Raw genomic sequence first — 25,055 nt, forward strand, 5'->3', positions numbered from 1 at the left:
CCTTTGATGCTAACAGCTTGATACTGAGAGATGCTGAGTACCTTCAACCCTGATTTAACTTGGGCCTTGTCAACACTGGAAATTTATCCTAATTTCAACCATCGGTGTCCAGCCATCAGTGTAGCTGCACTGGTGTAGACAAGGAAAAATAGTAGTGTTGATTTTTCACTGGTGCATCTTACCCCATTTTCCAGCAGGATTCCTGTAGCCTTTAGTGTGTGTTGGATCAATCTCTAGATTAATTTACTCTCAAAAAATTGTATATCCCTTGCCCCTCAATCTAAGAATCTAGGTTGTGTACAAACTAAGGCCCCACATGCAATGGTTTATGGATGTATTAAACTTTATATATGTGAGTAGTCCCACAGACCTCAGTGGAGCTATTCACATGCACAAAATTAAGCATGTGTGTAAATCTCTGCAGGATCAGGATCTACGAGCTTTAGCTGACATTTCACTATAGGGCATGATGCTAACTGTGATTGTAGGTGCATTAAACCAGACTATCAGAGTAGTAAGCACAACATCCAGGTCTAAGGATTTGCATATCAGGGGCCTAAAATTAGATGTGATAGCCCCCAAAATATTTCCAAAGGAGCAATAAAGGAAAATCATACAGGCCAGTGAAAAGGGAGGTCAAAAAGGTCATAAGTACCATCAATACAATGAACAGTTTCAGAGTAGCAGCCGTGTTAGTCTGTATTTGCAAAAAGAAAAGGAGTACTTGTGGCACCTTAGAGACTAACAAATTTATCTGAGCATAAGCTTTCCTGAGCTACAGCTCACTTCATCGCATGCGAATACAATGAACATTTCAATAATCTGAAAGGTCTTCTTTATGTGACAAAGTGTTTTTGCAATAAAATGTTTCCCATGTTGCTATCTCTCCCGGTTTGTTAGTGGCGCCTTGAGTCTTTGCCACTCTGCTGACGTTAATCCTGATGAGTGGACACCATGAGCAAAAATGAACACAGGATTCCCTATGCCACCTGGCAGGGCTTTTCCCTCCAAAGGAGGGTTTCAGAAATGCATTTCCCCTACAATCCTAGTGCATGTGGAAAGCGCAAAAATCAGTGAGGGAAGAAATGTCCAGTGCTTAATTTGTGCCAGGGCTGAGCCTCTACGCCTGGGAGTTCTTCGCCCTGCACCTCTGGGCTTGCTGTCTGTGTCAGTTATGAAAATAAAAAAATTGCTTGAGCCCCAGCACCTCTCTCTTTCATTACAAATGAAGCACTAGAAGCGTCTACCCCAGAACTAATCACAGGGCTAGCCTGGGATTTGGGGTAGGGGTGGGGGTGGGGCTGTTAAATAACAAACTGGCCTCTTCTCAGCTCTACCGGCACCACAACTTTGGAACTGGTTCGGATGATTATTATTTTTGTACCGATTTTATTTAAACCTCTCTCAAAGCAAGTCGGCCGCCTTTGTCTTCACGGCGGAGCTCAGCGCGGCGCCCCGGGCTGCGCAGGAAGCAGCCCCTACCAAAGCCCCCCCAGGAGCCAGGCGGGACAGCGGGGCCCATCTGCTCCAGCGGCCGCTTCCTCCCCTCCCCTCCCCTCCTCTCCTCTCCTCCCCTCCCGCCTGCAGGCGCGGGGAAAGCCGCAGCTGCCTGCGCGCAAGCAGCTGGCCTGCGTCTTCCCTCCGTCCCCGCCTCGGCCGGCCTCAGGGGAGGAGAAGCTGGGAAGGCGCGAGCGGCCCGCGGGCCGGACTTTGCCCTCACAGCGGGGGAGCCGCCCGGCTGCAGGGGCCGCGGTGCGGGGGGGGGCAGCAGGCCCGGGGAGGGCGCGGAGCATTGGTCTGCCCCGACGTTACCCCAGGCATGAATCTGCCCCAGGGCCAGGAGGGCCCCGCCGCAAGGAGCCACCCGGGGCGTTTCTCCCCCCAGCCCCTTCCCAGCCGAGCCGCCTCCTCGCCAGCGTCTGCCTGGCGGGCGGGCGGGCGGGCGGCCCCCGGCCACGCACGGGGCAGCTGGCCCGCCCCGCCAAGGCTACGTCGGTGGCTCCGGTGGCGAGCGGGTTCTCCTTCCTCTCCCCGGTTTCTTGAATGAACAGCGAGGTGGAGCTCAAGGGAACCCGCCCCTCTTGTGCGGGCCTCTCCCGGCCACCCTCCTCCCCGCCACTGGCTCTGCTCCTCCTCCGCCCCCTCCCTCCTGCTCTTGCACCCGCGCTATTGACTCTGCTTCCCCGGCCGCCACAGCTACACGGAGCCGACTGGCGCTGCAGCAGCACCACTGCAGAAAGACCCGGGGGCTGCTCTGCCTGGGGGGCTTGCAGGGCTGTCTGCGCTGGGGGGGGGGCGGGCGGGCGGGTCGTGGGGGGACAGCTTCCTAGCAGCGGTCCTAATTTGTATGAATAATATTCCACACACGCCCCCATCCTCTTCCCTGCACTCTGGGGGCGGGGGGGGGGTGTTTCTTGCTTTTTATACAAACAAAGCTGCTTTGGAAATGCATTTGCTCCCCGGAGTTTAGGCAAAAGTCAAAATTTTGATGCTCCCTTTTGGTGGGTGTGGGTGTGTGAGGGAAGGGGGGAGAGCGTTGGGCTCTGCCTAGAGATCAGTGTCTGAATGAAACTACGTGTATTTAATTGCATGTGTCTGTACGTTGCACTGGAGGGGAAAGCACAGCACTTCTGCGAGAGCTTGGAGTCAAAGGTGTGTTTCATCTGCTCTTCATAATTTTGCTTCTGTTTTGGGTTGTTCTCCTTCCTGGGCTCTGAGGCGGGATATTCTGATCTCTGACATGTCTTTGGAGATGTCTGTTTAACGGAAGTCGGGGAAATAAATTTTAAAATCCATAGGTTTGGGGGTTTGTTGTTGTTTTTTTTTTTTTGGTCCCTTTTCTGTCCCGTTGGTGATTTGATCTTGTGAAGCATCAAAGCAACCAGAACTTAACGTGTCTGAAGACTTGTTTTTTTAAAAAAGGAAACTTGACAGAGGAACGTATTTATAGTCCAAGTAAGTACTTTACACAGGAAATTTACTTTGTGTAATTAAAAAACAAAAAAGAAAGAGTTTTGAGATTTTTAGTTTAAAGTGCATTGGATTAACGTTCACCCAAGGCTGTTGAGCAAATCATTTTGAATTGCAGTTTTTACAGTGTATGTTCTTCAGCTCCTTCATTCACATGTGTTAGTTCAGCACCTAGGGGAAATATGCACTTGGTTTTGACTAAGTATGAGATTTTAAAAAAATATATGTTTCAGCATCAAGAAGAAAATGTTTCTAAAATAAATATATAATAAATAATGTGCTTCTGGAAATAAAATACTTACAGCATTTTAAATCTATTTATACTGTGCATCTCAAACCGAGAAGACGAAAGTACCTCTGAGACCTGAGAGCTCCTCATACCATCATGAATGAAACCACATCCAATACAATAACTGGATTATAATTTTTTGGTGGTATTATTATTATTATTGGCTGCTTTACTTTTTTGGGTTCATCCGCTCCTCTTCTTCCTCTCTCCCTCCTCCTTGCTGCTCCCTGTTGGAAATTATGGCTCATCCTGGGAGAAGAGGCTATGATAACCGGGAGATAGTGCTGAAGTACATCCATTACAAACTGTCACAGAGGGGATATGATTGGGCTGCCAATGAAAACAGAGGACCAGTTTCTCCAAATCTCTCTCCTCCTACTGCTGCTGGGACCTCATCTGACCATGCTGGGCTGGTGTCTCTGCCTCCTGAGCCCCCTGGCTCGGCTGCTGCTAGTAACGTGCCCCTTGGTGATGGGCTGCGCCCAGCACCGCAGGCTGTTCACTTAACTCTGTGCCAAGCTGGAGATGAATTTTCCCGCCGCTACCACAGAGATTTTGCCCAGATGTCTGGCCAGCTGCACTTGACCCCATTCACAGCGAGGGGACGCTTTGTGGCAGTGGTGGAGGAGCTGTTCCGAGATGGGGTAAACTGGGGAAGGATCGTGGCCTTCTTTGAATTCGGTGGCGTGATGTGCGTGGAGAGCGTCAATCGGGAGATGTCGCCCCTTGTGGACAGCATTGCTGTGTGGATGACTGAGTACCTGAATAGACACCTACACAACTGGATCCAGGACAACGGAGGCTGGGTATGTGTCCAGTATTTCTTTCTCTTTAAATTACAGTAAAATCTGCATCAACAGAATCACATACTATAGTGATGCAAGCAGTATAGGAACCTATATAGAACAGCATATGAAAATCATAGTATACTTTATCCCAATGAAAGTACGGCAGTAGTTTGGTTTGTGTTACTGTAGTGTTTATCAACATGTCTGTTGTTGGTATGGGCCTTCTGAAATGTCATGTCATGCAGGAGTTAAAGTTTGGGTGTGGGAGTGTTCTCAGTTACCCAAGCTTTTAGCAGAGGATGGGGAAGCGGCGCGCACACACACACACACACACTTTCTTGTTGGCTGGTGCAGTGAGAGTTCTCCCTTCTGTTTCAATGTATTTTAACCATTGAAATCATACATACATGTGTCTTTATGGTAGAATGGGGTCACAGAGCAGGGTGGGAAAGGAAAGTAATGACATTATGTCCAGGAATGATGCTATAGACATGCATGACATGTGCTGCCTACTGCTTTAATGAGGTTGCAGGTAGTAGGGGAAAGAAAAATGTGTGTGTCTTGTGTATATGCTCTTGTTAGGAACAACATTCTAGTCAGAAATGCTATAAGCAGGAGAACCCTATATTAAGGATAATAGTTTTGACACTGCTCCATTCGGAGTATCATCTCATGTTTATAACACCAAAGATTTAGAATGAGATTTTACTGCATACACTAAAAGTAATAATTTTAAAATTCTCTTTCTAGTGATTGTCTTGAATCATTTTTAGGGATAGAAGGAATAAAGCCCTTCTAGGAGACCTGGGGAGGAACTTTCTGTGACAGTTTTCTGGAGAGTACATGATATTTGTTGTAGCCTGGTGTATTGCAAAGGCAAGAAGTATTTTATGAGTCCCAAGGATAAAAAAATCTCTGGCTGAGGTGATCTTAGATGGGGATAAATTCAGCCATAGGCAAGGAAAATCTACTATTTTCATCCTTACAATCAAACGTCATCTCTTTCTCTCTCAAATAATAGTTTTATCAATTGAAAGTTGTTTTCTCTTTATTTTCTGTATTAAAATTGTGTTCCCATGCACCTGATCTCAATTCTTTCCTGCAATGTGGATAAAACCAATCTTGTATGATTTGCCTGTAATATATTTCTGAATCGGAGGAGTGTAATTGAGCAAGAGACACATTGCAACAGAAAACTTAACATATGAGTCAGGAGGCTGCCATAAGTCATTGTAAGGGAGAAAGTATAATAGTTCTGGGGAGCTATAGGTCCTAGTTCTTTCTGCTATGAGGTTAGGGTGACGAGACAGCAAGTGTGAAGAATCGGGACAGGGACTGGGGGGTAATAGGCACCTATATAAGAAAAAGCCCCAAATATCGAGACTGTCCCTATAAAATCGGGACATCTGGTCACCCTATATGAGGTATATTTATACAGCAAAATCTATTATATAACACAATTTTTAATACATTTTGTTTATACATGTTTTTAAAAATGAATTTAATAAACTGTTACTGTACTTAGTTTTCAGCATCCATCGTTTTCATTAGGTAGTGTTATATTCTGAAGTATGCTATAGCTTGCTTTGGACGTTATAAATATGGTATAAAAAGTTGCAATGGGGACCTGAAAGATAGCCTTTGAAGATGACATTTCTCTAAATGAGTCTTTAGCATTCCTTGGGACAGCTGTTTCTGCTGTGCATAGGAGAGCAGAATGTTTAGAGTTTTTTAGATCTTAAAAATTAGGCCAAACATTAAGGGAATGACTTCCATTGACTTCAGTGGGCTTTGGATCAAGCCCTAATGCTATACTGTGTGCATATTATCTTCTATTTAAAAAATATACATAATGAATACAAATGAAAACTGGAATGAAAAATCTTGGCCAGATGATGCAAACATACTAATGTGATTTCTCGACATTTAGAAATACAATAATCTAGTACTCTAATGGTAACAGCCTTTAAAAGGAAAGATGATTCTTAATGATACTGTGATGTTTATTGAAGTTTCATGTAGTGACTACTGATTTTTTCAATGCATGTGACACCATTTATTGTGTATATATTGGTTAGTGTACATATGTAAAAAGATATGCAAATTATCACCACCATAGACTTTCATTTGTATCTCTGTAAAATAGGTTGCACCAGTTAAGTCCTATGATTATTAACAACATAGGTAGAAATTTCTAGGCTCAAATGCAGCTGTTGGGATCCTCATTTCAGATGGAGGAAATCCAAGGTGGCACTTCTCATAGAATTTGTTTTTCAAAATGGGTAAAAGGAAAAACATGCTTCATGGCATAATTTATAGTGTGATGACACTTGCCAGGTGCTGGAAGCACTCTATTCAACCTGGCATTTACAACATACCCAACATATACCCTTATTACAGTATAATGAATGTCTCTTTATAACTAATTACTCACATGCAGACATATCAACACTTTATGTGGTCTAAGCATAACTGAATATCACATCTCTATACTACATGGGTACCTGGTACAACTATATGAAATGCATATTTTTACAGCCTTCTGCTTTACAGTGTCATGGTCCAATATGTAGTATTATGATCGTTTGTGGTAGGATGTGATACTACAATGTATTGTTTATGAAGACTGTCACAAACTGTAAGGGTCAAATGATCAGTCACAAGTTATGCAGCAAACAAGTTGCTCAGCTTCCATTTACTCCATTTTGTGAGTGTACCTCTGGTAGCCAGGTCTGAAAGTTTTTGGCTGCAAATGTCTTTAAAAACAAACAAACAAACAAACAGCTATTATACACCAGGAAATATCTTCAAAAGGACCTACATGTATTATTTCATAAGGAAAACAAAGAGAGAAACCCAGACAAACATAGGAGTCAGGAAGGGATATAACTTGTGGACTACAAATTTTAATGATTGTTAGATGTCTTAATGTTTAGGTTGTTTAATGGCTTTGATACTCAAGACTTAAAAACACAAGTCAACCAAACTGCCTACATTAGGCTGTATTTTTTACCTTGCTATTCTGGTGGCACAGAAATATGACTAAAAGATTTGAACACTGGTCAGGATGCTACAGTATTGTACAGTGACTTGATAAAAACATCTTAATCATATTACAAAAGAAATAAGAGAACCAGGTCATCTCTAGAATTTCATGGTATTAAGTATAATATATATTTTCTGATTGCCCAATATATGGCTTTATTTTATTTTATTTTTATTTTATTTTATTTTATTTTATTTTATTTTTAATATCTGCTGTTCTCACTGTGGAATATTGATGAGCACAGCTTGTTACTTATGAATCTGATTTAAGGAATATTAAATGTGATGTACCTTTGGGAAATAACCATATTTGTTTTGGAATAATGAATTCCTAGTAGGCTAGTATGGAGCCCAAAGACTAAATTACAGATCAGCAGTGCTCAACCCTGGGCTTTTTTATAGCCCAGCAGGTGACTCTCTTCTTGGGTTTGAGGGTTTTTTGGAAAGAAGGAATTAAAAACAAAGAACAGAGGGTCATGGAATGAGAGAGGCACTCTCACATACATATATTATAGAGTGCTGGGTGCTGGGGGCAGGAGAGAGAGAGAGAGATTAATCCTTATTTGCGCTAATGGTTAGTTCAGGTAAGTGGGGAAAATGTTACTTTGATGATTTACTTAAAACAAAAAATGCTGTACTGGAAGGTAATTTATTTAGGGTCAGATTTTGATATTCTTACTTTGTTGAGTTGTCCTTTAGAAGTCCCGTTGGTTTCAGTGAGAGAATTTGCAACATAAGGTCTTATGTGGTAAGGGCATCAAAATCTGTCCCTTTTTTGTTTTGATGAGTGCATTAGCTGTTGCTCAATTTATGATATCCTTTTTTTTGAAATATTAATATATGAGTTCTTCTGAGCCTCACGTTGACTCCATTTAATGACTAAGTCACTATTTGACTGTTAAAGGGACACTGTCAGTTTGAAATCTGATCTGCTTAAAAAAACGAATTAATAGTAGTTTCAGGTACAAAACCTTCTGAGTCCATTGCCAGGTTTTGTGGTTTTACAATGAAATTTTCTTATTTATCATAATATTTTTCTCAATGCTCTTGCTGAAGAAGCAACTAATCTTGTTAACGCCTGTGTAACAGAAGAAATTAATTCTAAGAGAAACAGTGAAACTGACTATATGCAAGCTGTTGTCAAGTGCAAAAAGTAAACGAAGTGAAAAAACAGAGGAAATACAGAATTTTCTCTAATCTCTTTCATGTATAGTAATTATAGCTATACTTATAACAATGTTAGGTAAAATATTTTCTGAAATAAGTGGTCGGTTTTTAACTTGACCATGTCTTTTTAAAGGTTGAGTACTACTGTTCTAGGAAATGGCTATACTGCCAATTGTAGCTAATTGCTTTCATATGGCAAAGTAATGTGATGTTCAAACAGCTGGTTTATAGGATGGGTTTATTCTTAGTTACAATATTGAGAACTATTTTTTCTGTGTTTGCTAATACAGAAAATTCTGTGTTAATTAATACACTAATACATGTGTCCTCGGAGATGCTGTGTTTTCAGTGGTGAGCTAAAAATATCTAGTTTAAGATTGGTGGGTTTTTAGTATGTGGATTGACACTACAGTTTGCTAATCCACAAATGCATGGTAGATCCAATCAAATTGCTTTGCCAACCTACTGCAGTGTAAATGCACTGATTCAGCGGAAGAGTCACAGGACCCATTCAGTGATGTGTGAAATTGTGTCGAGCAGGAGCATTTTCCCAGCAGCCAAACGTCAGGGCCCAGATTTTCCAGTGTGGCACAGCCTGTTTGCACTGCATCAGTGGTGGAATCTGACCCGAAAGGGGATTTTAAACTCTCCAAGAAGAACTACCTCAACATAAAGTGGATCATTTTGGTGGTGCAGGGCTGGGATAACTGGGAAAAAGGGATACAATCAGAGAAAAGGGGGAGCCATGCCTGGATTAATGCTTTAACCCTCTGTGTTGGTTTTGGCCTCTTGTGGTTGCTTGATGCTGGTATAAATTATAGCAAATCTTGGGATCCAATGGTGCAACAGAGGGAATGGCTAGGATGAGGAAAGTGCAAAGGGGTGTGTGTGTGTGAGCATTGCCTAGTGAATGTGGCACTGGGCTGGAAGTTAGGAGACCTGGTTTCTATTCATTAACCTGCTGTGTGACCTTGGTCAAATCAGTTCCTCTCCGTTGCCTCTGTTTTCTCTCCCACCTTTAGTTTGACTTGTCTGTTTAGACCAGAGGTTCTCACAATACATTTTTTGGTGGCCTCAGAGTGCGGCCACCAACTCTGTTTTTTTCTTAAAATTTTTCTTAAAATACTTAATTAACGTTAGGGAAAATAAGTAAATATGCACATAGACATGTCCAAATCATTATAATTTATTTATGTAGGTTTTTTTTTTCCAGACTCACTAATAAAAATAATGTACAGTTCTCTATTCTTTACTGGACCTGAATAGATACACAAATAAGGTGCTTTGCACATTCTGGTCTTTTGTTTTTGGTTGCCTTTTTTAAAAAAAGGCATGCTAGCTAATAAGTCTGCTGCTGCAAAAAGTTATATTTTATGTTTGCTAATATCACTTTTCATAGCAGATTTACTAGCTAGCTGGGAGGCTGTGAAAAGTGATATTAACTACTATACAAATATGAATTTTCACAGCAGACTTACTCAGCCCTGGAAAGCTAGGGGACAAATTTAAGCCCTGGATGGGCAGGTGGGTAGCGAGACAATGGGGGCCGGGGACAATGTGTGGAGAGGTGATCCCAGGGTCCAGAGGAGGCTACAGAGGATCAAGGACAATGGGGGTGAGCCGAGAGCCAGCACCCGCCCCTGTGTGGCTGGGATCCTGGGCCGGAGCCCAAAGTCCCACAACTGGAGCCCGCCGCCCCAGGGCTGAAGCCCGAGCCTCACCATGCCCAGGAAGGTGGGGAGCTCACTGGCTTACTGCTCCTCCGGCGTTTGTGGCTCCAGAGGGCCCAATCCCTTCTGGTGGCCCTGGGGAAGAGGCACTGCTTTGCGCGCTCCCCCTCATCCTGCAGTCACTGCCCGGGAGGCTGTGGTCACAAGAAAAGCCCCATAGTGGCCACACTTGAGAAATGCTGGTTTAGGCTATAAGATTTTCAGGACTGTCTTTCACCATTGTGTTTGTAAAATGCTGAGTTTTGTGGGGCCCAATCGTTGGACCTCTAGATGTTACAGTAATGAACTGTTGCTACTACTCCTACTAATATACTACTAGTACATTAATCTTTTGCCTGTGCTTTGTGCAGATAAGGCATAGCTGCCTAAACTTAGTCAATGGCTGTAGCAATAAAAAAACAATAATCAAAAACAGTGGGAGAAATCTGATTAGATAACACATCTTTAGCAAAGTGGATTTTTTTATTTTCTATTTTCATCCATTTTAGTAATTCAGTTTACAGGGAAAATGTAAAGCTGCATATTGATAAAAGTATCCATTTTGTCAAGTGTTGGAGCAATTGATTATTAGTGATAGCTTTGTATTTTGATTGGATGATTTTGTTCTGCTTTTAGTAGATTGTATTTTCTCCTCTTTATTTCTAATTGACTACTTACTCATCAGAGTCTCCAGATTTCTGTAGTGATTTATAGTTACACTTTCTAGTAATTGTTTCTTAAACAGATGCAGTTCCAGTCTCTTAAATGTCAACAGTCACAAAGTAGCAGGAGCCCCAGAAAAGCCACAGCCATAACCTTCCTCTCTCCCCCCCCTTTAGTCTTTCCCATCTAAGTTCATACGGCTTGACAGCTCTATGATGACCCCTTCAGAAACAGTGTGTGTGAGTGGAGCATATTTAGAGGTTTTTACCTCTCAGTACATCCACAGAACCATTCCTAAATATGTGAATCATTTTGTAGCTGTAGTTTAGCAACTGTAAACAAAGAAACAACAAAAGGACACTGCAGATAGAAAACAGAACTGTCTTAATATTAAATGTTTTGGAAGATTTTTTCAGATATGTAGTGTATTTTGAAATTCAAAGGTTTAGCTAGAGAATCTAATTGTATGGCATTCTCATGGAACGTGATCTAATGTTCTTGGAAGTTGATGGGAACATTTCCACTGACTTCAGTGGTCATTGGACCAGGTCCATGGAGTGCTAAACTCATGGGTCCTATTTTCTGTTCACAATGGTATAAATTAAGAGTAACTGCATTTGTTACGTTATGTTGGTCACCAGTTTTACACCAATCTGACTTTTGGTTTATTCATTATGCAATAACAAACAAAGACAGCCAGAAAATTAGCTTTTACTAATTCACTTGGCACTTATGGCCTGACTCAGTGCCCATTGAGGTAAATGGAAAAACTCCAGTTGACAGCAGTGGGCCCTGGATCAGGCTCTTAATCTTTTCTCTATTATTTTCCATCACTGGTTGGAATATAAACCATTCATTTTCTCTCTGAAGTGGATGCTAGTCCCTTATCAAATAGTAATAAATATCGTAACTGAAAAGGCAGTTGTTACTCAGTGACAACAAAATACAATTATTTTTGAGGGCAGTACTGGGATGGTGTTTCTCATTCCATGCACACTAATAGGATAAATGAAGGTGTGTGGTGCTATAAATCTGTTCCACAGCAGGGTAACATCCAGACCTTCTTGGCACACACACACACACACACACACACTGATGACCAGTTTGGAGAATTTTTATTTTGCTCTGGCTTTTGGTTTCATAAATGATCAGATTTTTAATTGGCTTGTAAAAGAGCATGAAGCTTGATAACTTTTCCAAGTGCACCCAGGAATCTAGCATTCCTTCTTCTTTTCCTGTTGGGGGTTCTGCAGTATGCTATTTCCAAGTTGTAGCTGGTTTTTACCAATGCTGTTATTTTGCATCTTGAATTATATGCAGAAAAATCTTGCTCATTCACACTGACTGGGAAGCTCCCTACAATTGCCTGTATTTTACAGATTAGTAAGTATCAAACAAATATGATTTGAAGAAGAAGAAAAAATACATTGCTTAATGCACCTGTTCATTTAGGGCCCAATCCTGCTTCAAATGAAGTCACTGAGAGTTTTCCATTGACTTCAGTGGGAGCATGAGTAGACCTTATTTAGGCAATTGTTAAATTTTACCTGTTTCCGATACAGTAAAATTTAACCATTTACTTTAACCAAATACTTTTTATACAACACATAATTAACCACTGGTGCTTGGATTAGAAAACATGCCTTATAAAGAGATACCCAAGGAGCTCAATTTATTTACCTTAACTGAGAGATGGTTAAGGGGTGACTTGATCACCGCCTGTAAGTACCTACATGGGAAACAGAAATTTGATAATAGAGGGTTTCTTCAATCTACCCGGCAGAGGCATAACGAGACCCAATAGCTGGAAGTTGAAGCTAGACAAATTTACTAGAAATAAGGGATGCATTTTTAACAGTATAGGTAATTAATCATTGCAACAACTAACCAGGGAAATTTCCATCACTTGAAATTTCTAAATCAGGATTGGATGTTTTTCTAAAAGATATGCTCTAATTCAACCACAGCTATTGGACTTGAAGCAGGAATTAATTCCAGAAAGTCTTATGACCTGTGTTTATGCAGAAGGTCAGACTAGAAGATCACAATGGTCCCTTCTGGCTTTAAAATGTATGGATCCATTACACAAGATATCCCTGTGTTTAAGAGCTTAGTTGGATTCAGTAAAGATTTATATGGATAATGAGAACATCGACATTTACATTAGACAGGATAAAAATTGCTTATAAGGGATATGAACCCATATGAATCGGGATAAATCACACAATAACTGATGAAAAGTTTGGGAAAAACTTCTTCTATTGGTAGTTTAGTCCATCATTATTCATTATGTGTGTTTTTGTACATTCCTCTGAAGTAACTGGTACTAGTCACTGTCAGAGACAAAAAGAACGAGGAGTACTTGTGGCACCTTAGAAACTAACAAATTTATTTGGGCATAAGTTTTCGTGGGCTAAAACCCACTTCATCGGATGCATGCAGTGGAAAATACAATAGGAAGATATATATACACAGAACATGAAAAAATGGGTGTTGCCATACCGACTCTAACAAGACTAATCAATTAAGGTGGGCTATTATCAGCAGGAGAAAAAAAAACTTTTGGAGTGATAATCAGGATGGCCCATTTCAAACAGTTGACAAGAAGGTGTGAGTAACAGTAGGGGAAAAATTAGCATGGGGAAATAGTTTTACTTTGTGTAATGACCCATCCACTCCCAGTCTTTATTCAAGCCTAATTTAATGGTGTCCAGTTTGCAAATTAATTCCAGTTCTGCAGTTTCTTGTTGGAGTCTGTTTTTGAAGTTTTTTTGTTGAAGAATTGCGACTTTTAGGTCTGTAATTGAGTGACCAGGGAGGTTGAAGTGTTCTCCAACTGGAACCATCAGAGGCTCGTTCACCTGCACATCTACCAATGTGATATATGCCATTATGTGCCAGCAGTGCCCCTCTGCCATGTACATTGGCCAAACCGGACAGTCTCTATGCAAAGAATAAATGGACACAAATCAGACGTCAAGAATTATAACATTCAAAAACCAGTCGGTGAACACTTCAACCTCCCTGGAAACTCAATTACAGACCTAAAAGTTGCAATTCTTCAACAAGTACTCCTTGTTCTTTTTGCTGATATAGACTAATATGGCTACCACTCTGAAACCTGTCAGAGACAAGATGCTGGACTAGATAGACCACTGGTATGGTGTGGGAATGCCTACGATTACTTCACAGTTTACTCAAATATAGAATAATGTATTTTTTGTAAAAGTAATGAAATCTCTAAGTATGTGGCCTTGGTATAGCAACTCTTCTATTAAAACTATGTTGAGAAGTGGGGATGAGTCTGTGGCTTCTTTTCAGGAGTGTTGTATTTGTGGGCTATTGAATTAGATATTGATGAGATTTTTACTGGCATTAGAAGATAATTTTATTAAAATAGTAATTTTAAAGGCATTTTCTTTTGTAAGAGCATCTACACTATTGAATTCACTGTTGTACTCACACATGTATTTATGATTTAGTTTAATTAATTTAATAGGAATAGTCATACGTTAAAAGAATGCTATCATTCTATGTTAGAAATAAAATGAGTGAAGAGATGGTTACCATGCTTTGTTAATAAGAAAAGATACCTCATCACCACTATGTATGAGTGGGTTTCACTCTGTTAATATGTATGATTTTATGTACTGAAATCATATGTAATTAAGGGAAACAATCCTCTTTCCCTGCAAAGAGATATTAAAGCACTGTGGCCTAGTTATTACAGAAGGGGGCTGGGAGCCAGAACTCCTTAGTTTATTTCTTGGTTCTACTACTGATTGGGTGTGTGATATTGAGCCAGTCATTTAATCTCTCTCTCTGTCTCAGTTTACCCAACCATGAAATGGATACTTGATATGCCTTCCTCATAACAATGTTGAGAAGCACAGGCTACCAAGCAGTTTAGGTCTACTTTTTTTTTTTAATTAAAAAGAAAAGATTTTACAAGACCTAATATTAACTGAATGGTTTTCATGTCAGTTTTGAGTTTGGAGTTAAACAATATTCTATAGTGCTTACATTCATCATTGCTGTAGTTGGCTGGTAGGTGCAACCAGAAGGTAATTAGACAGATTAGAAAGTGACTATTGGCCAAGTTTAGCTCAGTGAACTGCAGAAAAATAAAAGCTTAACTGTTTCAATATAAAGTATATTTAAATGCTTTCAGTTTTAATAATGTGTTTAGCAAAGCAGGTAGAGGAAATTACCAATGAATGGAAAAACAAGTTATTTTGGTCAATTTGGAGGTTGGTTTGCTGTTTGTAGATTTTTATTTGGAACCATGGAAAATTTTCAGTGCTATAGTTTGCAGCTTTAGGCCTTTCCCTTGTGCATGAGTAGGCCTTTCCTGGTAAACATTTAACAAAGGAAACTCTCCTTCCTTTTAGTTCGCCTTATACACATGTATAAAACTAATTACATTATTTTAGCAGTACACACACAATACATCTGTATGCATGCACACACATACTCCTCCACTAATGCAAACCTGCTTCCTAAATAAGTAAATCTCAGGTACAGTTAGATAAAATATGAAGACCTATTCACTCAAATAAGATATGCCTAATTACCAAATCAGTGGAGCTATTCATGAGCTTAAAATTAGGCACATGCTTCAGTACCTTGCTGAATTGGGGCCTGTCTGTAGCAAGGACAGAGAAAACTCCTATTTAATCCTTTGGGACTTTTGCCTGTGTGATTACATTAGCATTGGGTCCTATGGCTGTAGTCCAATGAATTTTTACAGCAATATATTGTACATTGCAAAGCTTGTATTGTGTTACTGCAGTTAAATAATTTTTTTTTAAATCAATTTCATACTAGAGGAAGTTGTCATTTTCCTTAGGAGAACCTGTGAAACCGATTCCAAGAAAGAAAGTAAGTAAAGGAGAAACAGAGTTCAGGAACAGGTTTGCTGAGTTGGAAAATGAAGAAGGGGCACAGCAGGAAAAATGAAGTAGGAAGGGTAAGGAAGAAAAGACAAGTGGCTAATCCTGTAAGAAGAGGGGAAGAGCCAATGGAGATACCCAGAGTACAGAGCCCCAAGAGGATACAGGATGACTTGCAGAAGATTGCAAGGGAGAATAAAAGACAAGAGGACTTGCAGCGAGAAAGAATAGGCGGAAGGCCGGAGAATCACACCATCACCAGGAAAAGGCAGGTTTATGTGACTGGGGGCTCCCTACTAAGAAAAAGATACAGGCCTGTCACCGGAGCTGATCTGGAGAACAGAAGAGTGTGCTGTCTGCCAGGAGCTAAGATACAGGATGTGGACCTAAGGCTGAAGAGGATCCTAATGGGAGCTGGAAATAATCCACTGATTGTCCTTTATGTGGGAACAGATGATACAGCTAGATTCTCGGTGGAACATATCAAGGGAGATTATGCCAGGCTGGGGAAGATGCTTAATGAAATGGAGGCTCAGGTATCTCCAGTGGGATTCTGCCTGTCCCTAGAGGAGGAGAATGAAGGTGAGACAAGATTATGACGATCAACAGATGGTTCAGGCAGTGGTGCTATAAGGAGGGTTTTGGAATGTTCGACCACTGGGAGGCATTTGTGGACAGAGGACTGTTCTCATGGGATGGACTCCTCCTGAGTAAGGAGGGAAATAGACTTCTGGGATGGAAGTTGGCACAGCTCATTAAAGGAGTTTTAAATTAGGAACTGCGAGGAGATGGTTGGGAGATGCTCGTATGATCTCCACACCTGAATTTAACGTTGAGAGGGAGAAAAATCAAGTAAGAAAGGATACAGCAATGGAGAAAGGAACAGCAGTGGGTAGGAGAATGGACATTACCAGGAAAGATAGTGCTGATACCAGTCAGGCGATACTGGCAGTAGAATGAGTGACTGAACCCAATCGGGCGAGGAATGTGGGTGTAGCCAAGCAGCAACAATGAAGATGATTGTAGATCAGTGCGAGGAGCCTGGGCAACAAAATGGAGGAACTAGAACTAGTGGTGCAGGAAGTGAAACCAGGGATTGGGAAAACAGAAACATGGTGGACTAGTCGTCATGACTAGAGTACAGGTTTTGAAGAGTACGTGCTGTTCCGGGAAGACAGAAATAAAGGCCAAAGGTGGTAGAGTAGCATTGTATATTAATGATGAGGTAGACTGTGTAAAGAAATTAGAAGGGTTGGAATATATAAGACCAAGTCTGTTTTGGGCCAAAATCACTTTGGGGAAGAAAGCTACTAGAGGGTCCCCAGGCCAGTGCTCCGGGTGTGCTACAGACCGCTCCCCACCCCCTGGATCAGATTTGGCTATGGATAGAGACCTCTAATGTTTTTAATGAAATAAGTGCTACTGGGAAATGTGTGATTACGGGAGACTTTAACTTCCCAGATATAGATTGGAGGAAAAAATGCTACTACTAATATTAGGGCTCAGATTTTCGTGCATGTGATAGCTGACAGATTTCTTCACCAAATAGTAGCTGAACCAGCAAGAGATTTGGTATTGGTGAGTAGTGAGGACTTTTATAAAAGAACTGGTTGTAGGAAGCAACTTTGGTTTGAGTGATCATGAGGTCATTCAGTTTAAATTAAGTGGAAGGATAAACAAAAATAGATCTGCAACTACTGTCCTTGATTACAAAAGGGCAAACTTAAAAAAATTAAGGGAATTAGGGACGTGGACAGGACTGAAGGACTCAAGGATCTGAATGTGGAGGAGGTTTGGAATTACTTTGAAAGTTGCAGAAGCTATCTGAAGCCTGCATCCCAAGCAAGGGGGAAGATTTGTAGGGAAGGGCTGCAGACTAAGCTGGATGAGCAAGCATCCCAAATGGGTGATTAAGAAAAAAGCAGACAGCCTACAAGGAATGGAAGATAGGAGGAATCAGCAAGGAAAGCTACCTCTTGGAGGTCAGAAAATGTAGAGATAAAGTGAGAACTGCCAAAAGCCAAGCAGAGTTAGACCTTGCAAAGGGGATAAAAACCAATAGTAAAAGGTCCTATAACCGTACAAATAAGATGGAAAGAAGTGGGACTGCTAAATACTAAGGATGGGGTGGAGATTAAAAATAGTCTAGGCCCAGTCCGGCACCAAAACTGATACTTTGCCTCAGTTTTTAATGAGGCTAATGAAGAGTTTAGGGGTAGTGGCAGGGTGGCGAATGAGGATATGGAGGTAGAAATTACCCCATCCAAGGTAGAAGTCAAACTCAAACAGCTTAATGGGACTAAATTGAGGAGGCTGGATAATCTCCATCCAAGAATATTAAAGGAACTGATTTATGAAATTGCAAGCCCAATAGCAAGGTCTTTTAATAAATCTGTAAACTCGAGGGTTGTATCCTATGACTGGAGAATTGCTAATATAGTTCCTATTTTTCAGAAAGGGAACAAAGTGATCTGGGAAACTACAGGCCTGTTAGTTTGATCTCAACAGTATGCAAGGTCTTGGAACAAATTTTGAAAGAGAAAGTAGTTAAGGACAGAGAAGTTAATGGTAATTGGGATAAAACACAGCATGGTTTTACAAAAGATAGATTGTGCCAGACCAACCCGATCTCCTTCTTTGAGAAGATAACTGACTTTTTAGACCAAGGAAATGCAGTAGATCTAATCTACTTGCATTTCAGTAAGGCATTTGTTACAGTTCCCACATGAGAAATTATTAGTTAAATCAGAGAAGATGGGGATTAATATGAGAATTAAAAGGTGGATAAGGAACTGGTTAAAGGGGAGACTACAACGGGTCATACTGAAAGTTGAACTGTCAGTCTGGAGGGAGGTTTCTAGTGGAGTTCCTCAGGGATTGGTCTTGGGACCAATCTTATTTAACATTTTTATTACTGACAAAGTGGAGTGTGCTAATAAAATTTACAGATTACACAAAATTGGGAGATATTGCCTATACAGAGGAGGACTGGAATATCCTATAAGAAGATCTGAATCACCCTGTAAACAGGAGTAATAGAAATGGGATGACATTTAATAGTGCAAGGTCATGCATTTAGGGACTAACAACAAGAATTTTCGCTATAACCTGGGGATGTATCAGTTGGACGTGACAGAGAAGGAGTGAGACCTGCATGTATTGGTTGATCACAGGATGACTAAGCGCCAGTGTGATGTGTCCATGAAAAAGGCTAATGCAGGCAAGGTATTTACAGTAGAGACAGGGAAGTGTTAGTACCATTATACAAGGCACTGGTGACACCTCATCTGGAATACTGTGTGCAATTCTGATTTCCCATGTTTAAGACAGATGAATTCAAACTGGAACAGGTGTAGAGAAGGGCCACTAGGATGTTCTAATGAATGGAAAACCTACCTTATTCACAGGAGACTCAAAAAGAGTGTGGCTTGTTTAGCCTAACCAAAAGAAGGCAGTTGGGAGGTATGATTGCCCTCTATAAATACATCAGAGGGATAAATACCAGTGAGGGAGAGGCGTTATTAAAGTTAAGCACCAATGTGGACACAAGAAAAAGAGGATATAAACTGGCCATCAACAAGTTTTAGGTTTGAAATTAGGCAAAGGTTTCTAACCATCAAAGGAGAGAAGTTATGGAACAGTCTTCCAAGGGGAGTAGTGGGGGCAAAAAATCTAACTGGCTTCAAGACTGAGCTTGATAAGTTTATGGAGTGAAAGGTATGATGAGACTGCCAACAATGCCATGTAGCTGAACTGCAACTGCTAGCGGCAGATATCTCCAATGGCCAGTGATGGGACGCTAAATGGGGAGTGCCCGAGTTACTACAGAGAATTCTTTTCAAGGGTCTGGCTGATGGGTTCTACCCATGTGCTCAGGATCTAACTGATCACCATATTTGGGGTCGCGAAGGAATTTCCCCCCAGGTCAGATTGGCAGAGGCCCTGGGGGTTTTTCACCTTCCTCTGCAGCATGGGACATGGATCACCTGCAGGTTTAAACTAGTGTAAATGGTGGATTCTCTGTAATTTGAAGTCTTTAAACCATGATTTGTGCACTTCAGTAATTCAGCCAGTGGTTAGGGGTCTATTACAGGAGCGGGTGGGTGAGGTTCTGTGACCTGTGATGTGCAGGAGGTCAGACTAGGTGACCATGATGGTCCCTTTTGTCCTTAAAGCCTATGAGAATACTTAGAGACTGCAATGCAGAATGTGGGAGAGTGCATTATATCATATTTTTAAAAAAACTAAAGGATTATTTCCTTAAAAAACAACTTCTACAAGTCATTTTATTCTTGATTTATTTATTTTTTTAAAATAAAATGTACCCAGTTAGAAAAACATCTCAGGTTGGATGTACAGAATTAAATTCAATTAATGACATTTAAAAACAAAATTAAAAACACCCCAAGGCACTCTACTGCCAAATTCTGAATAAAAATAAGCAGTGGACTGTGTCCTCAAGAATCTGCAAATGTAAGTTAGGTCAGACACGGTCAAGAACTATCCACTGAAATCACCTGGGAACTGCTCACCTCTGACATTCAGTGTAGGGATTATTGCAGTGGTGGGCAACCTGCGGCCCATCAGGGTAATCTGATTGTGGGCTGTGAAACATTTTTCTGACATTGTCTGTCTGCAGGCATTGCCCCCCCGCAGCTTCCAGTGGCCGTGGTTCTCTGTTCCTGGCCAATGGGAGCTGTGGGAAGCGGCAGCCAGCATGTCCCTATGGCCTGCTGCTTCCTACAGCTGCCATTGGCTGGGAACGGCAAACTGCGCCCATTGGGAGCTGCGGGGGGGCCGTGCCTGCGGACCGTCAATGTCAGCAAAATGTCTCGCGGCCTGCAATCTGATTACCCTGATAGGCCGCAGGTTGCCCACCACTGTTGGCTCAGTTGCCTCAGCTGATCTCTGTTGCAGTGGTATATTTGTAGTCCATAGGCAGTCTTTGAGATAACCAAGACTCAAGCCATATAACACTTCATAGATCAAAATCAAAAACCTGAATTGCACTTGGAAATGAATAGGAAGCCAGTAAAGTATAAAAGTCATTTACTCCAACTTTATGGCCCCTGTATACTACCGGGGCAGATCTTCAATTGGTATATATTGTCAGGAGCTGTGAGATTTTATACTAGCTATGGATCTGATCTCTTCCCTGAATGGTGTAAAGGGTCCTTAGAGTAACTGAGAATCAGCACTAGTGTGTCCATCATTTTCAAACTATTGTTCGACCTGTCCCATTTCTTTATTGTCCCAAATATACTTCTCTGTAGTGTCAAATAGTAATATTATTTTACGTTTTATAGGAGAGAACTAATTTGCTCACCTCTTAAATTCATTTGCTTCTAGAATGGAAGGTGGTAATCCTTCAGCAGTACACAGCATCACTGAACAGCAGTTTAGGACAGGACATGAAAATTATTGTGTTCATTTGAAACTTCACATGGCAGGCAGAATGTAAATAAATGACGCACCCTGGAATTCCATCAGAATGCTGTAGTAATTCATCATTGGCTTCAGAGCAGCTTCAGTAGAGGATTCTACCATTCTATTTTAGACTAGGGTATCAAATCCTGGACCCGTTGAAGTTAGTGGCAAAACTCCTATTGATTTCAGTGGGTTCAGGATTTCACCCTAGGATTCTAAGACTATTGGTAGCTACAGTTAAACAGGGAGCACTAAAAGCATCCTGAATTGTTTTAGCTGTGGAACATAGCATTGCTATGAAGAAGTGGCAGGCAACATTGGAGGTTCTAAAATTTTGGCCTAAGCGTGCATGTTCAGTGACAGGTTTCACCGTGTTAGTCTGTATCAGCAAAAACAATGAGGAGTCCTTGTGGCACCTTAGAGACTAACTAAGGTGCCACAAGGACTCCTCGTTGTTTTTTCATGTTCAGTGAGTCACTTACAGCAGCTATCAGACAGGTGCATTCAACAGTGACCATTTGCATGAAAGTTGGGAGGTTTCTTAGTTGTTTTAGAATTTTTGTGGTTCCACTATGTCTCTTATTTAGTTTAAAGATTCCAGCTGTTAAAGCCATGTTTCATCCTCAGTGAATAATCAGCAGATGAAATCTTTGGTGCTTTATTGTTGTGAGTCAGAAGCTCATGACTGCTCTTCACTCTGCTTTTCATTATGCGCTTGCAAACAATGGGAGAACCTGTCAAGTCCTCCCCTTTTACCTTTTTCTAATCTTCCAAGGATGATTGCTTCCACTAAGAGAAATCTATCCTTTTCAGGAGCCATGGGATGGGTTCGTGGTTTGGCTGGAGAAAATTTGTTCTTTATTTTATTTTATCTATATTTCCTTATACAGACTATATGTTTATCCTTTGCTCAAACCAGTCTATTAATTTTAATAAGTGTCCTAGAGATAAAACTGACAAGGGGAGGCAGGCTCTTTGGTTTGCAGCCTCTAATAGCTGGAATGCAATAAATAAACACCAGCTATCACTGTCGAGAATAGACCTGAGGTTCCTTTCTGAGTAACTCCCCTGGGATCAGATTCACCAGCCAGTTCGGTGTTTGTTTTATAACAACATACCTTGGGCTCGATGACCTATCTTGGAGATGAACCATTATTTGTTAATCAAATATTAAATAATGCCATAATGCTTAATTTTGCCTCCATACCCATAAGAAGATCTTGCTTTTCCAGCTTCCTGCTCAGAAAGAAATGGCAGTAGACTTCCCCCACTACTTTTTTTTGCCGCCAGTGCCATTAGTCAAGACTCAAGTTATCTTTAGTGTTGTCCCAAAATAATACTATGCTATTCTTGAGGGCTAGTAACATTATATGCTATTGCATGCAAGCCCTAGGTGTGAAAATAACAGGTGGCCATTGTGTAGAATGTATTTAATTCTCTTTATCAAAAAAAGAAGTAAAACACATGCTACAATCCAATCTCTTGCACTATTCTGGTGGCACAAAAGGGCTGGAAAGCAGCCAGCAGAGTTGGCATAGCTGGCTCCTATGTCTCTTTGCCTGCAGCAGCATCTGGTATAAGGGGTGTGTCAATGGCATAGCCAGCATATATAAAGCTCTTGCAGTCCATAGCTGGCAGATGCCTCTTGCGAACTGTTACCATTCAGAATACTGTAGAGTAGTCCAAAGGTTCTAAAATGTGCGAGGGCTGGCATAGAACAGGCTCCTTTGTGGTTTACCCTTCCTTGGGTGCACCTGAGAGTCTCTAGCACATGGACTTGATAAAATGAGGTTTTAGCATTTAATATTTTTAACATTGAAATCCATGATCCAAATTGATTATCTGTGTCTCTGTATGCCCAAATGAATTGTGACTACCTTCTGACTTTTGGCTTTGAATTGCTAAGTTTTCTTTTCTTCTTTTTGTCATTATGGTGTTATTGTCAACTATGCTGTTGGGGATTCAAGTTGAGCTTTTTGTAATTATGAGAATTTTATAATTCTTGCCTATTTGACTTTTTGTTATAGATCTATTACTGTAACTTTATTAAAGGGTGAATAAAATATAATACAAAAATGCATGAATTTATATATCCAGTAACATTTGAAATACTTTCCAGTGTGTGTGTGTATATATATATAGGTTACAGTATATGAATCTTAATTATTTTACTCCCACTGGCAAAGGTTTCAAACCTTTAACACTTATAGGAAATGTTTTTAAAGTAACTATTTTTTAAAGAAAAAAAATTAAGACCTTTAGTTATTCAAACACGTGTAGCCTTGAAATTACAAACAGATACATTTTCACAGTAAGATGAAAGAGTTGTTTTCTTAAACAAACAAATACAACAAATAAATAAGAAAACCCAGCCTGTCAAGGCCTGAGTTCAGCGTTCTGTGTTTCTCCTAGGGGAATTGCTGACACCAGATTACCCTTACAGCAGAGCAGGAATCTGCGTTCCCTATGCTTTCAGTGTTAGTGATGTCAAGTCCTTGCAGAGGAAACATAATACCTGGTGGATAAACGAACCGGAAATATTTTTCAAACTTTGTATTTCAAAATGTATTGACAGTATATATAACTATAAATTCAACCCTTGAATTATGTTAGGCCCCAATCCTGCAAATACACATACTTACCTTTGTGCACACAACTAGACCCTTTGAAGTCAGTGACTTCTGTGAGAACAGGATTGGGCAGTTGAACCAGAAAGTGAAACTGGCTAGAAACAAAAATTCAGCAGAGTATTGTTTTTTCATTTTCCAAACTGAGCATGACGCAAAACATAAACAACTGATAATATTGGCTAGTATAGGCATTCGTATTGTACTGGCACTAGGGCCTGATGTAAAGCCCTTTGAAATCAATGGAAAGACTCCCACAGACTCAGTGGGCTCTGCATCAGACCCACAGCAACACAGGCAAGGACATTTGCTTTGACAAAAAAAAACAAAAAAAAAAACCCCTAAAAACAAAACTTGTTTTAATCTGACAGTGTCACTTAAAAAAAAAAAAAAAGTGGAAAATTCTCCAGTTTTACCTCCTACATGTTTCTATTATCAAACAGTCACTGGTCTTATTTTAGCCATGACCTTAGTGTTCTTTCCACAGTACACAGGCTGAATGATATGTTACTCAACTTCTTCTACAATATTATGATGTATCTGTTTTTATATTCTCTGTAACTTTTACTCTCCATGTAAACAAGCCCACCTAGTGCAATCACCTCCTATCCAGGGAGAGTATTTCCATTCCCCTTGGTTTAATTTGGACAGATTTGGCACAGAACACTGTAGTATTTCCATAATAACATTTGAAACAGGATGCCTGCTGTGTTGACATGTGGGTCTAAAAGTGAGTTTTACCATGTGCCAGGAAATTGCATTCTTAAGGAAAATCTAGACATAAATTTTGAACAATCAACACTTAAATTTTGAAAAGTCTGGCAGTGAGCTGTTATATGCCTCATGGGTTTTCAGTTTACTAGTCTTTTACTTGATATAAGTAATACCCTTTCTGCATTCTGATCCTCTGGTCCAGCTCAACTGAGCTCACTACAGGACTCAAGAGAGGAGAGGGAGTAAAGGTGGCTGTATGCCACTTTTGTTCCCCTGTTACTTATATTGCTGGAGATTGGTTTGGGCCCATCTTAAATTAGAGCAGCCTCTGGGTTGCTTAAAATTATACCAGCTTGTACTATCTCTATAAAGGCTGTTACACCAGCAAGAGATTGCTGGAACTCACTGCAATCCTGCCATGCCTCCTCCCACCCCGGAATTCTCACTAAGCCAGATGGGGGATGGAAAGGGGTGGAGCAGAGTTGGATATACCAGCTCTAAACTAGCTAGGGATTCCCAAGGGGTAGTCCACTTGGGAGTGATGCATAGAGATCTGGCTCATAGGGTCTTATTATTAGTATTATTATTTATTATTTGAAATATTATGATGCCTAAGAGCCCTACTCATAGACCAGGACCCTCTTGTGTTAGATGCTGTATAAACAGAACAAATCCATGGCCCCAAATCTGTGAGTTAATGAGTGTCTCACCTTGTGAGAAGAACAGGAGTACTTGTGGCACCTTAGAGACTAACAAATTTATTT

At 40.7% G+C, this 25,055-nt stretch overlaps 1 protein-coding gene across 4 annotated transcripts in view; it reads left to right on the forward strand.

Moving 5' to 3' along the window:
* The first annotated feature begins 2,340 nt into the window (after positions 1-2,340).
* Positions 2,341-25,055, forward strand: part of BCL2 (BCL2 apoptosis regulator) — a 127,331-nt gene continuing 104,616 nt past the window's right edge. For 3 of the 4 annotated variants that reach the window (XR_012157357.1, XM_073332217.1, XM_073332219.1), the window contains exons 1-2: positions 2,341-2,652; positions 3,316-4,065. Coding sequence is in view for 3 of the 4 variants with exons in the window: in XM_073332217.1 (XP_073188318.1) it covers positions 3,499-4,065 (567 nt within the window). In the remaining variant the exon portion in view is untranslated. Of the gene's footprint in view, positions 2,956-3,315; positions 4,066-25,055 lie in introns of all 4 variants that reach the window. The other variant, XM_073332218.1, reaches the window with a different exon arrangement.

The sequence above is a fragment of the Lepidochelys kempii genome, chromosome 2, assembly GCF_965140265.1.
Source record: "Lepidochelys kempii isolate rLepKem1 chromosome 2, rLepKem1.hap2, whole genome shotgun sequence".
In the NCBI taxonomy this organism is placed as follows: Eukaryota; Metazoa; Chordata; order Testudines; family Cheloniidae; genus Lepidochelys; species Lepidochelys kempii.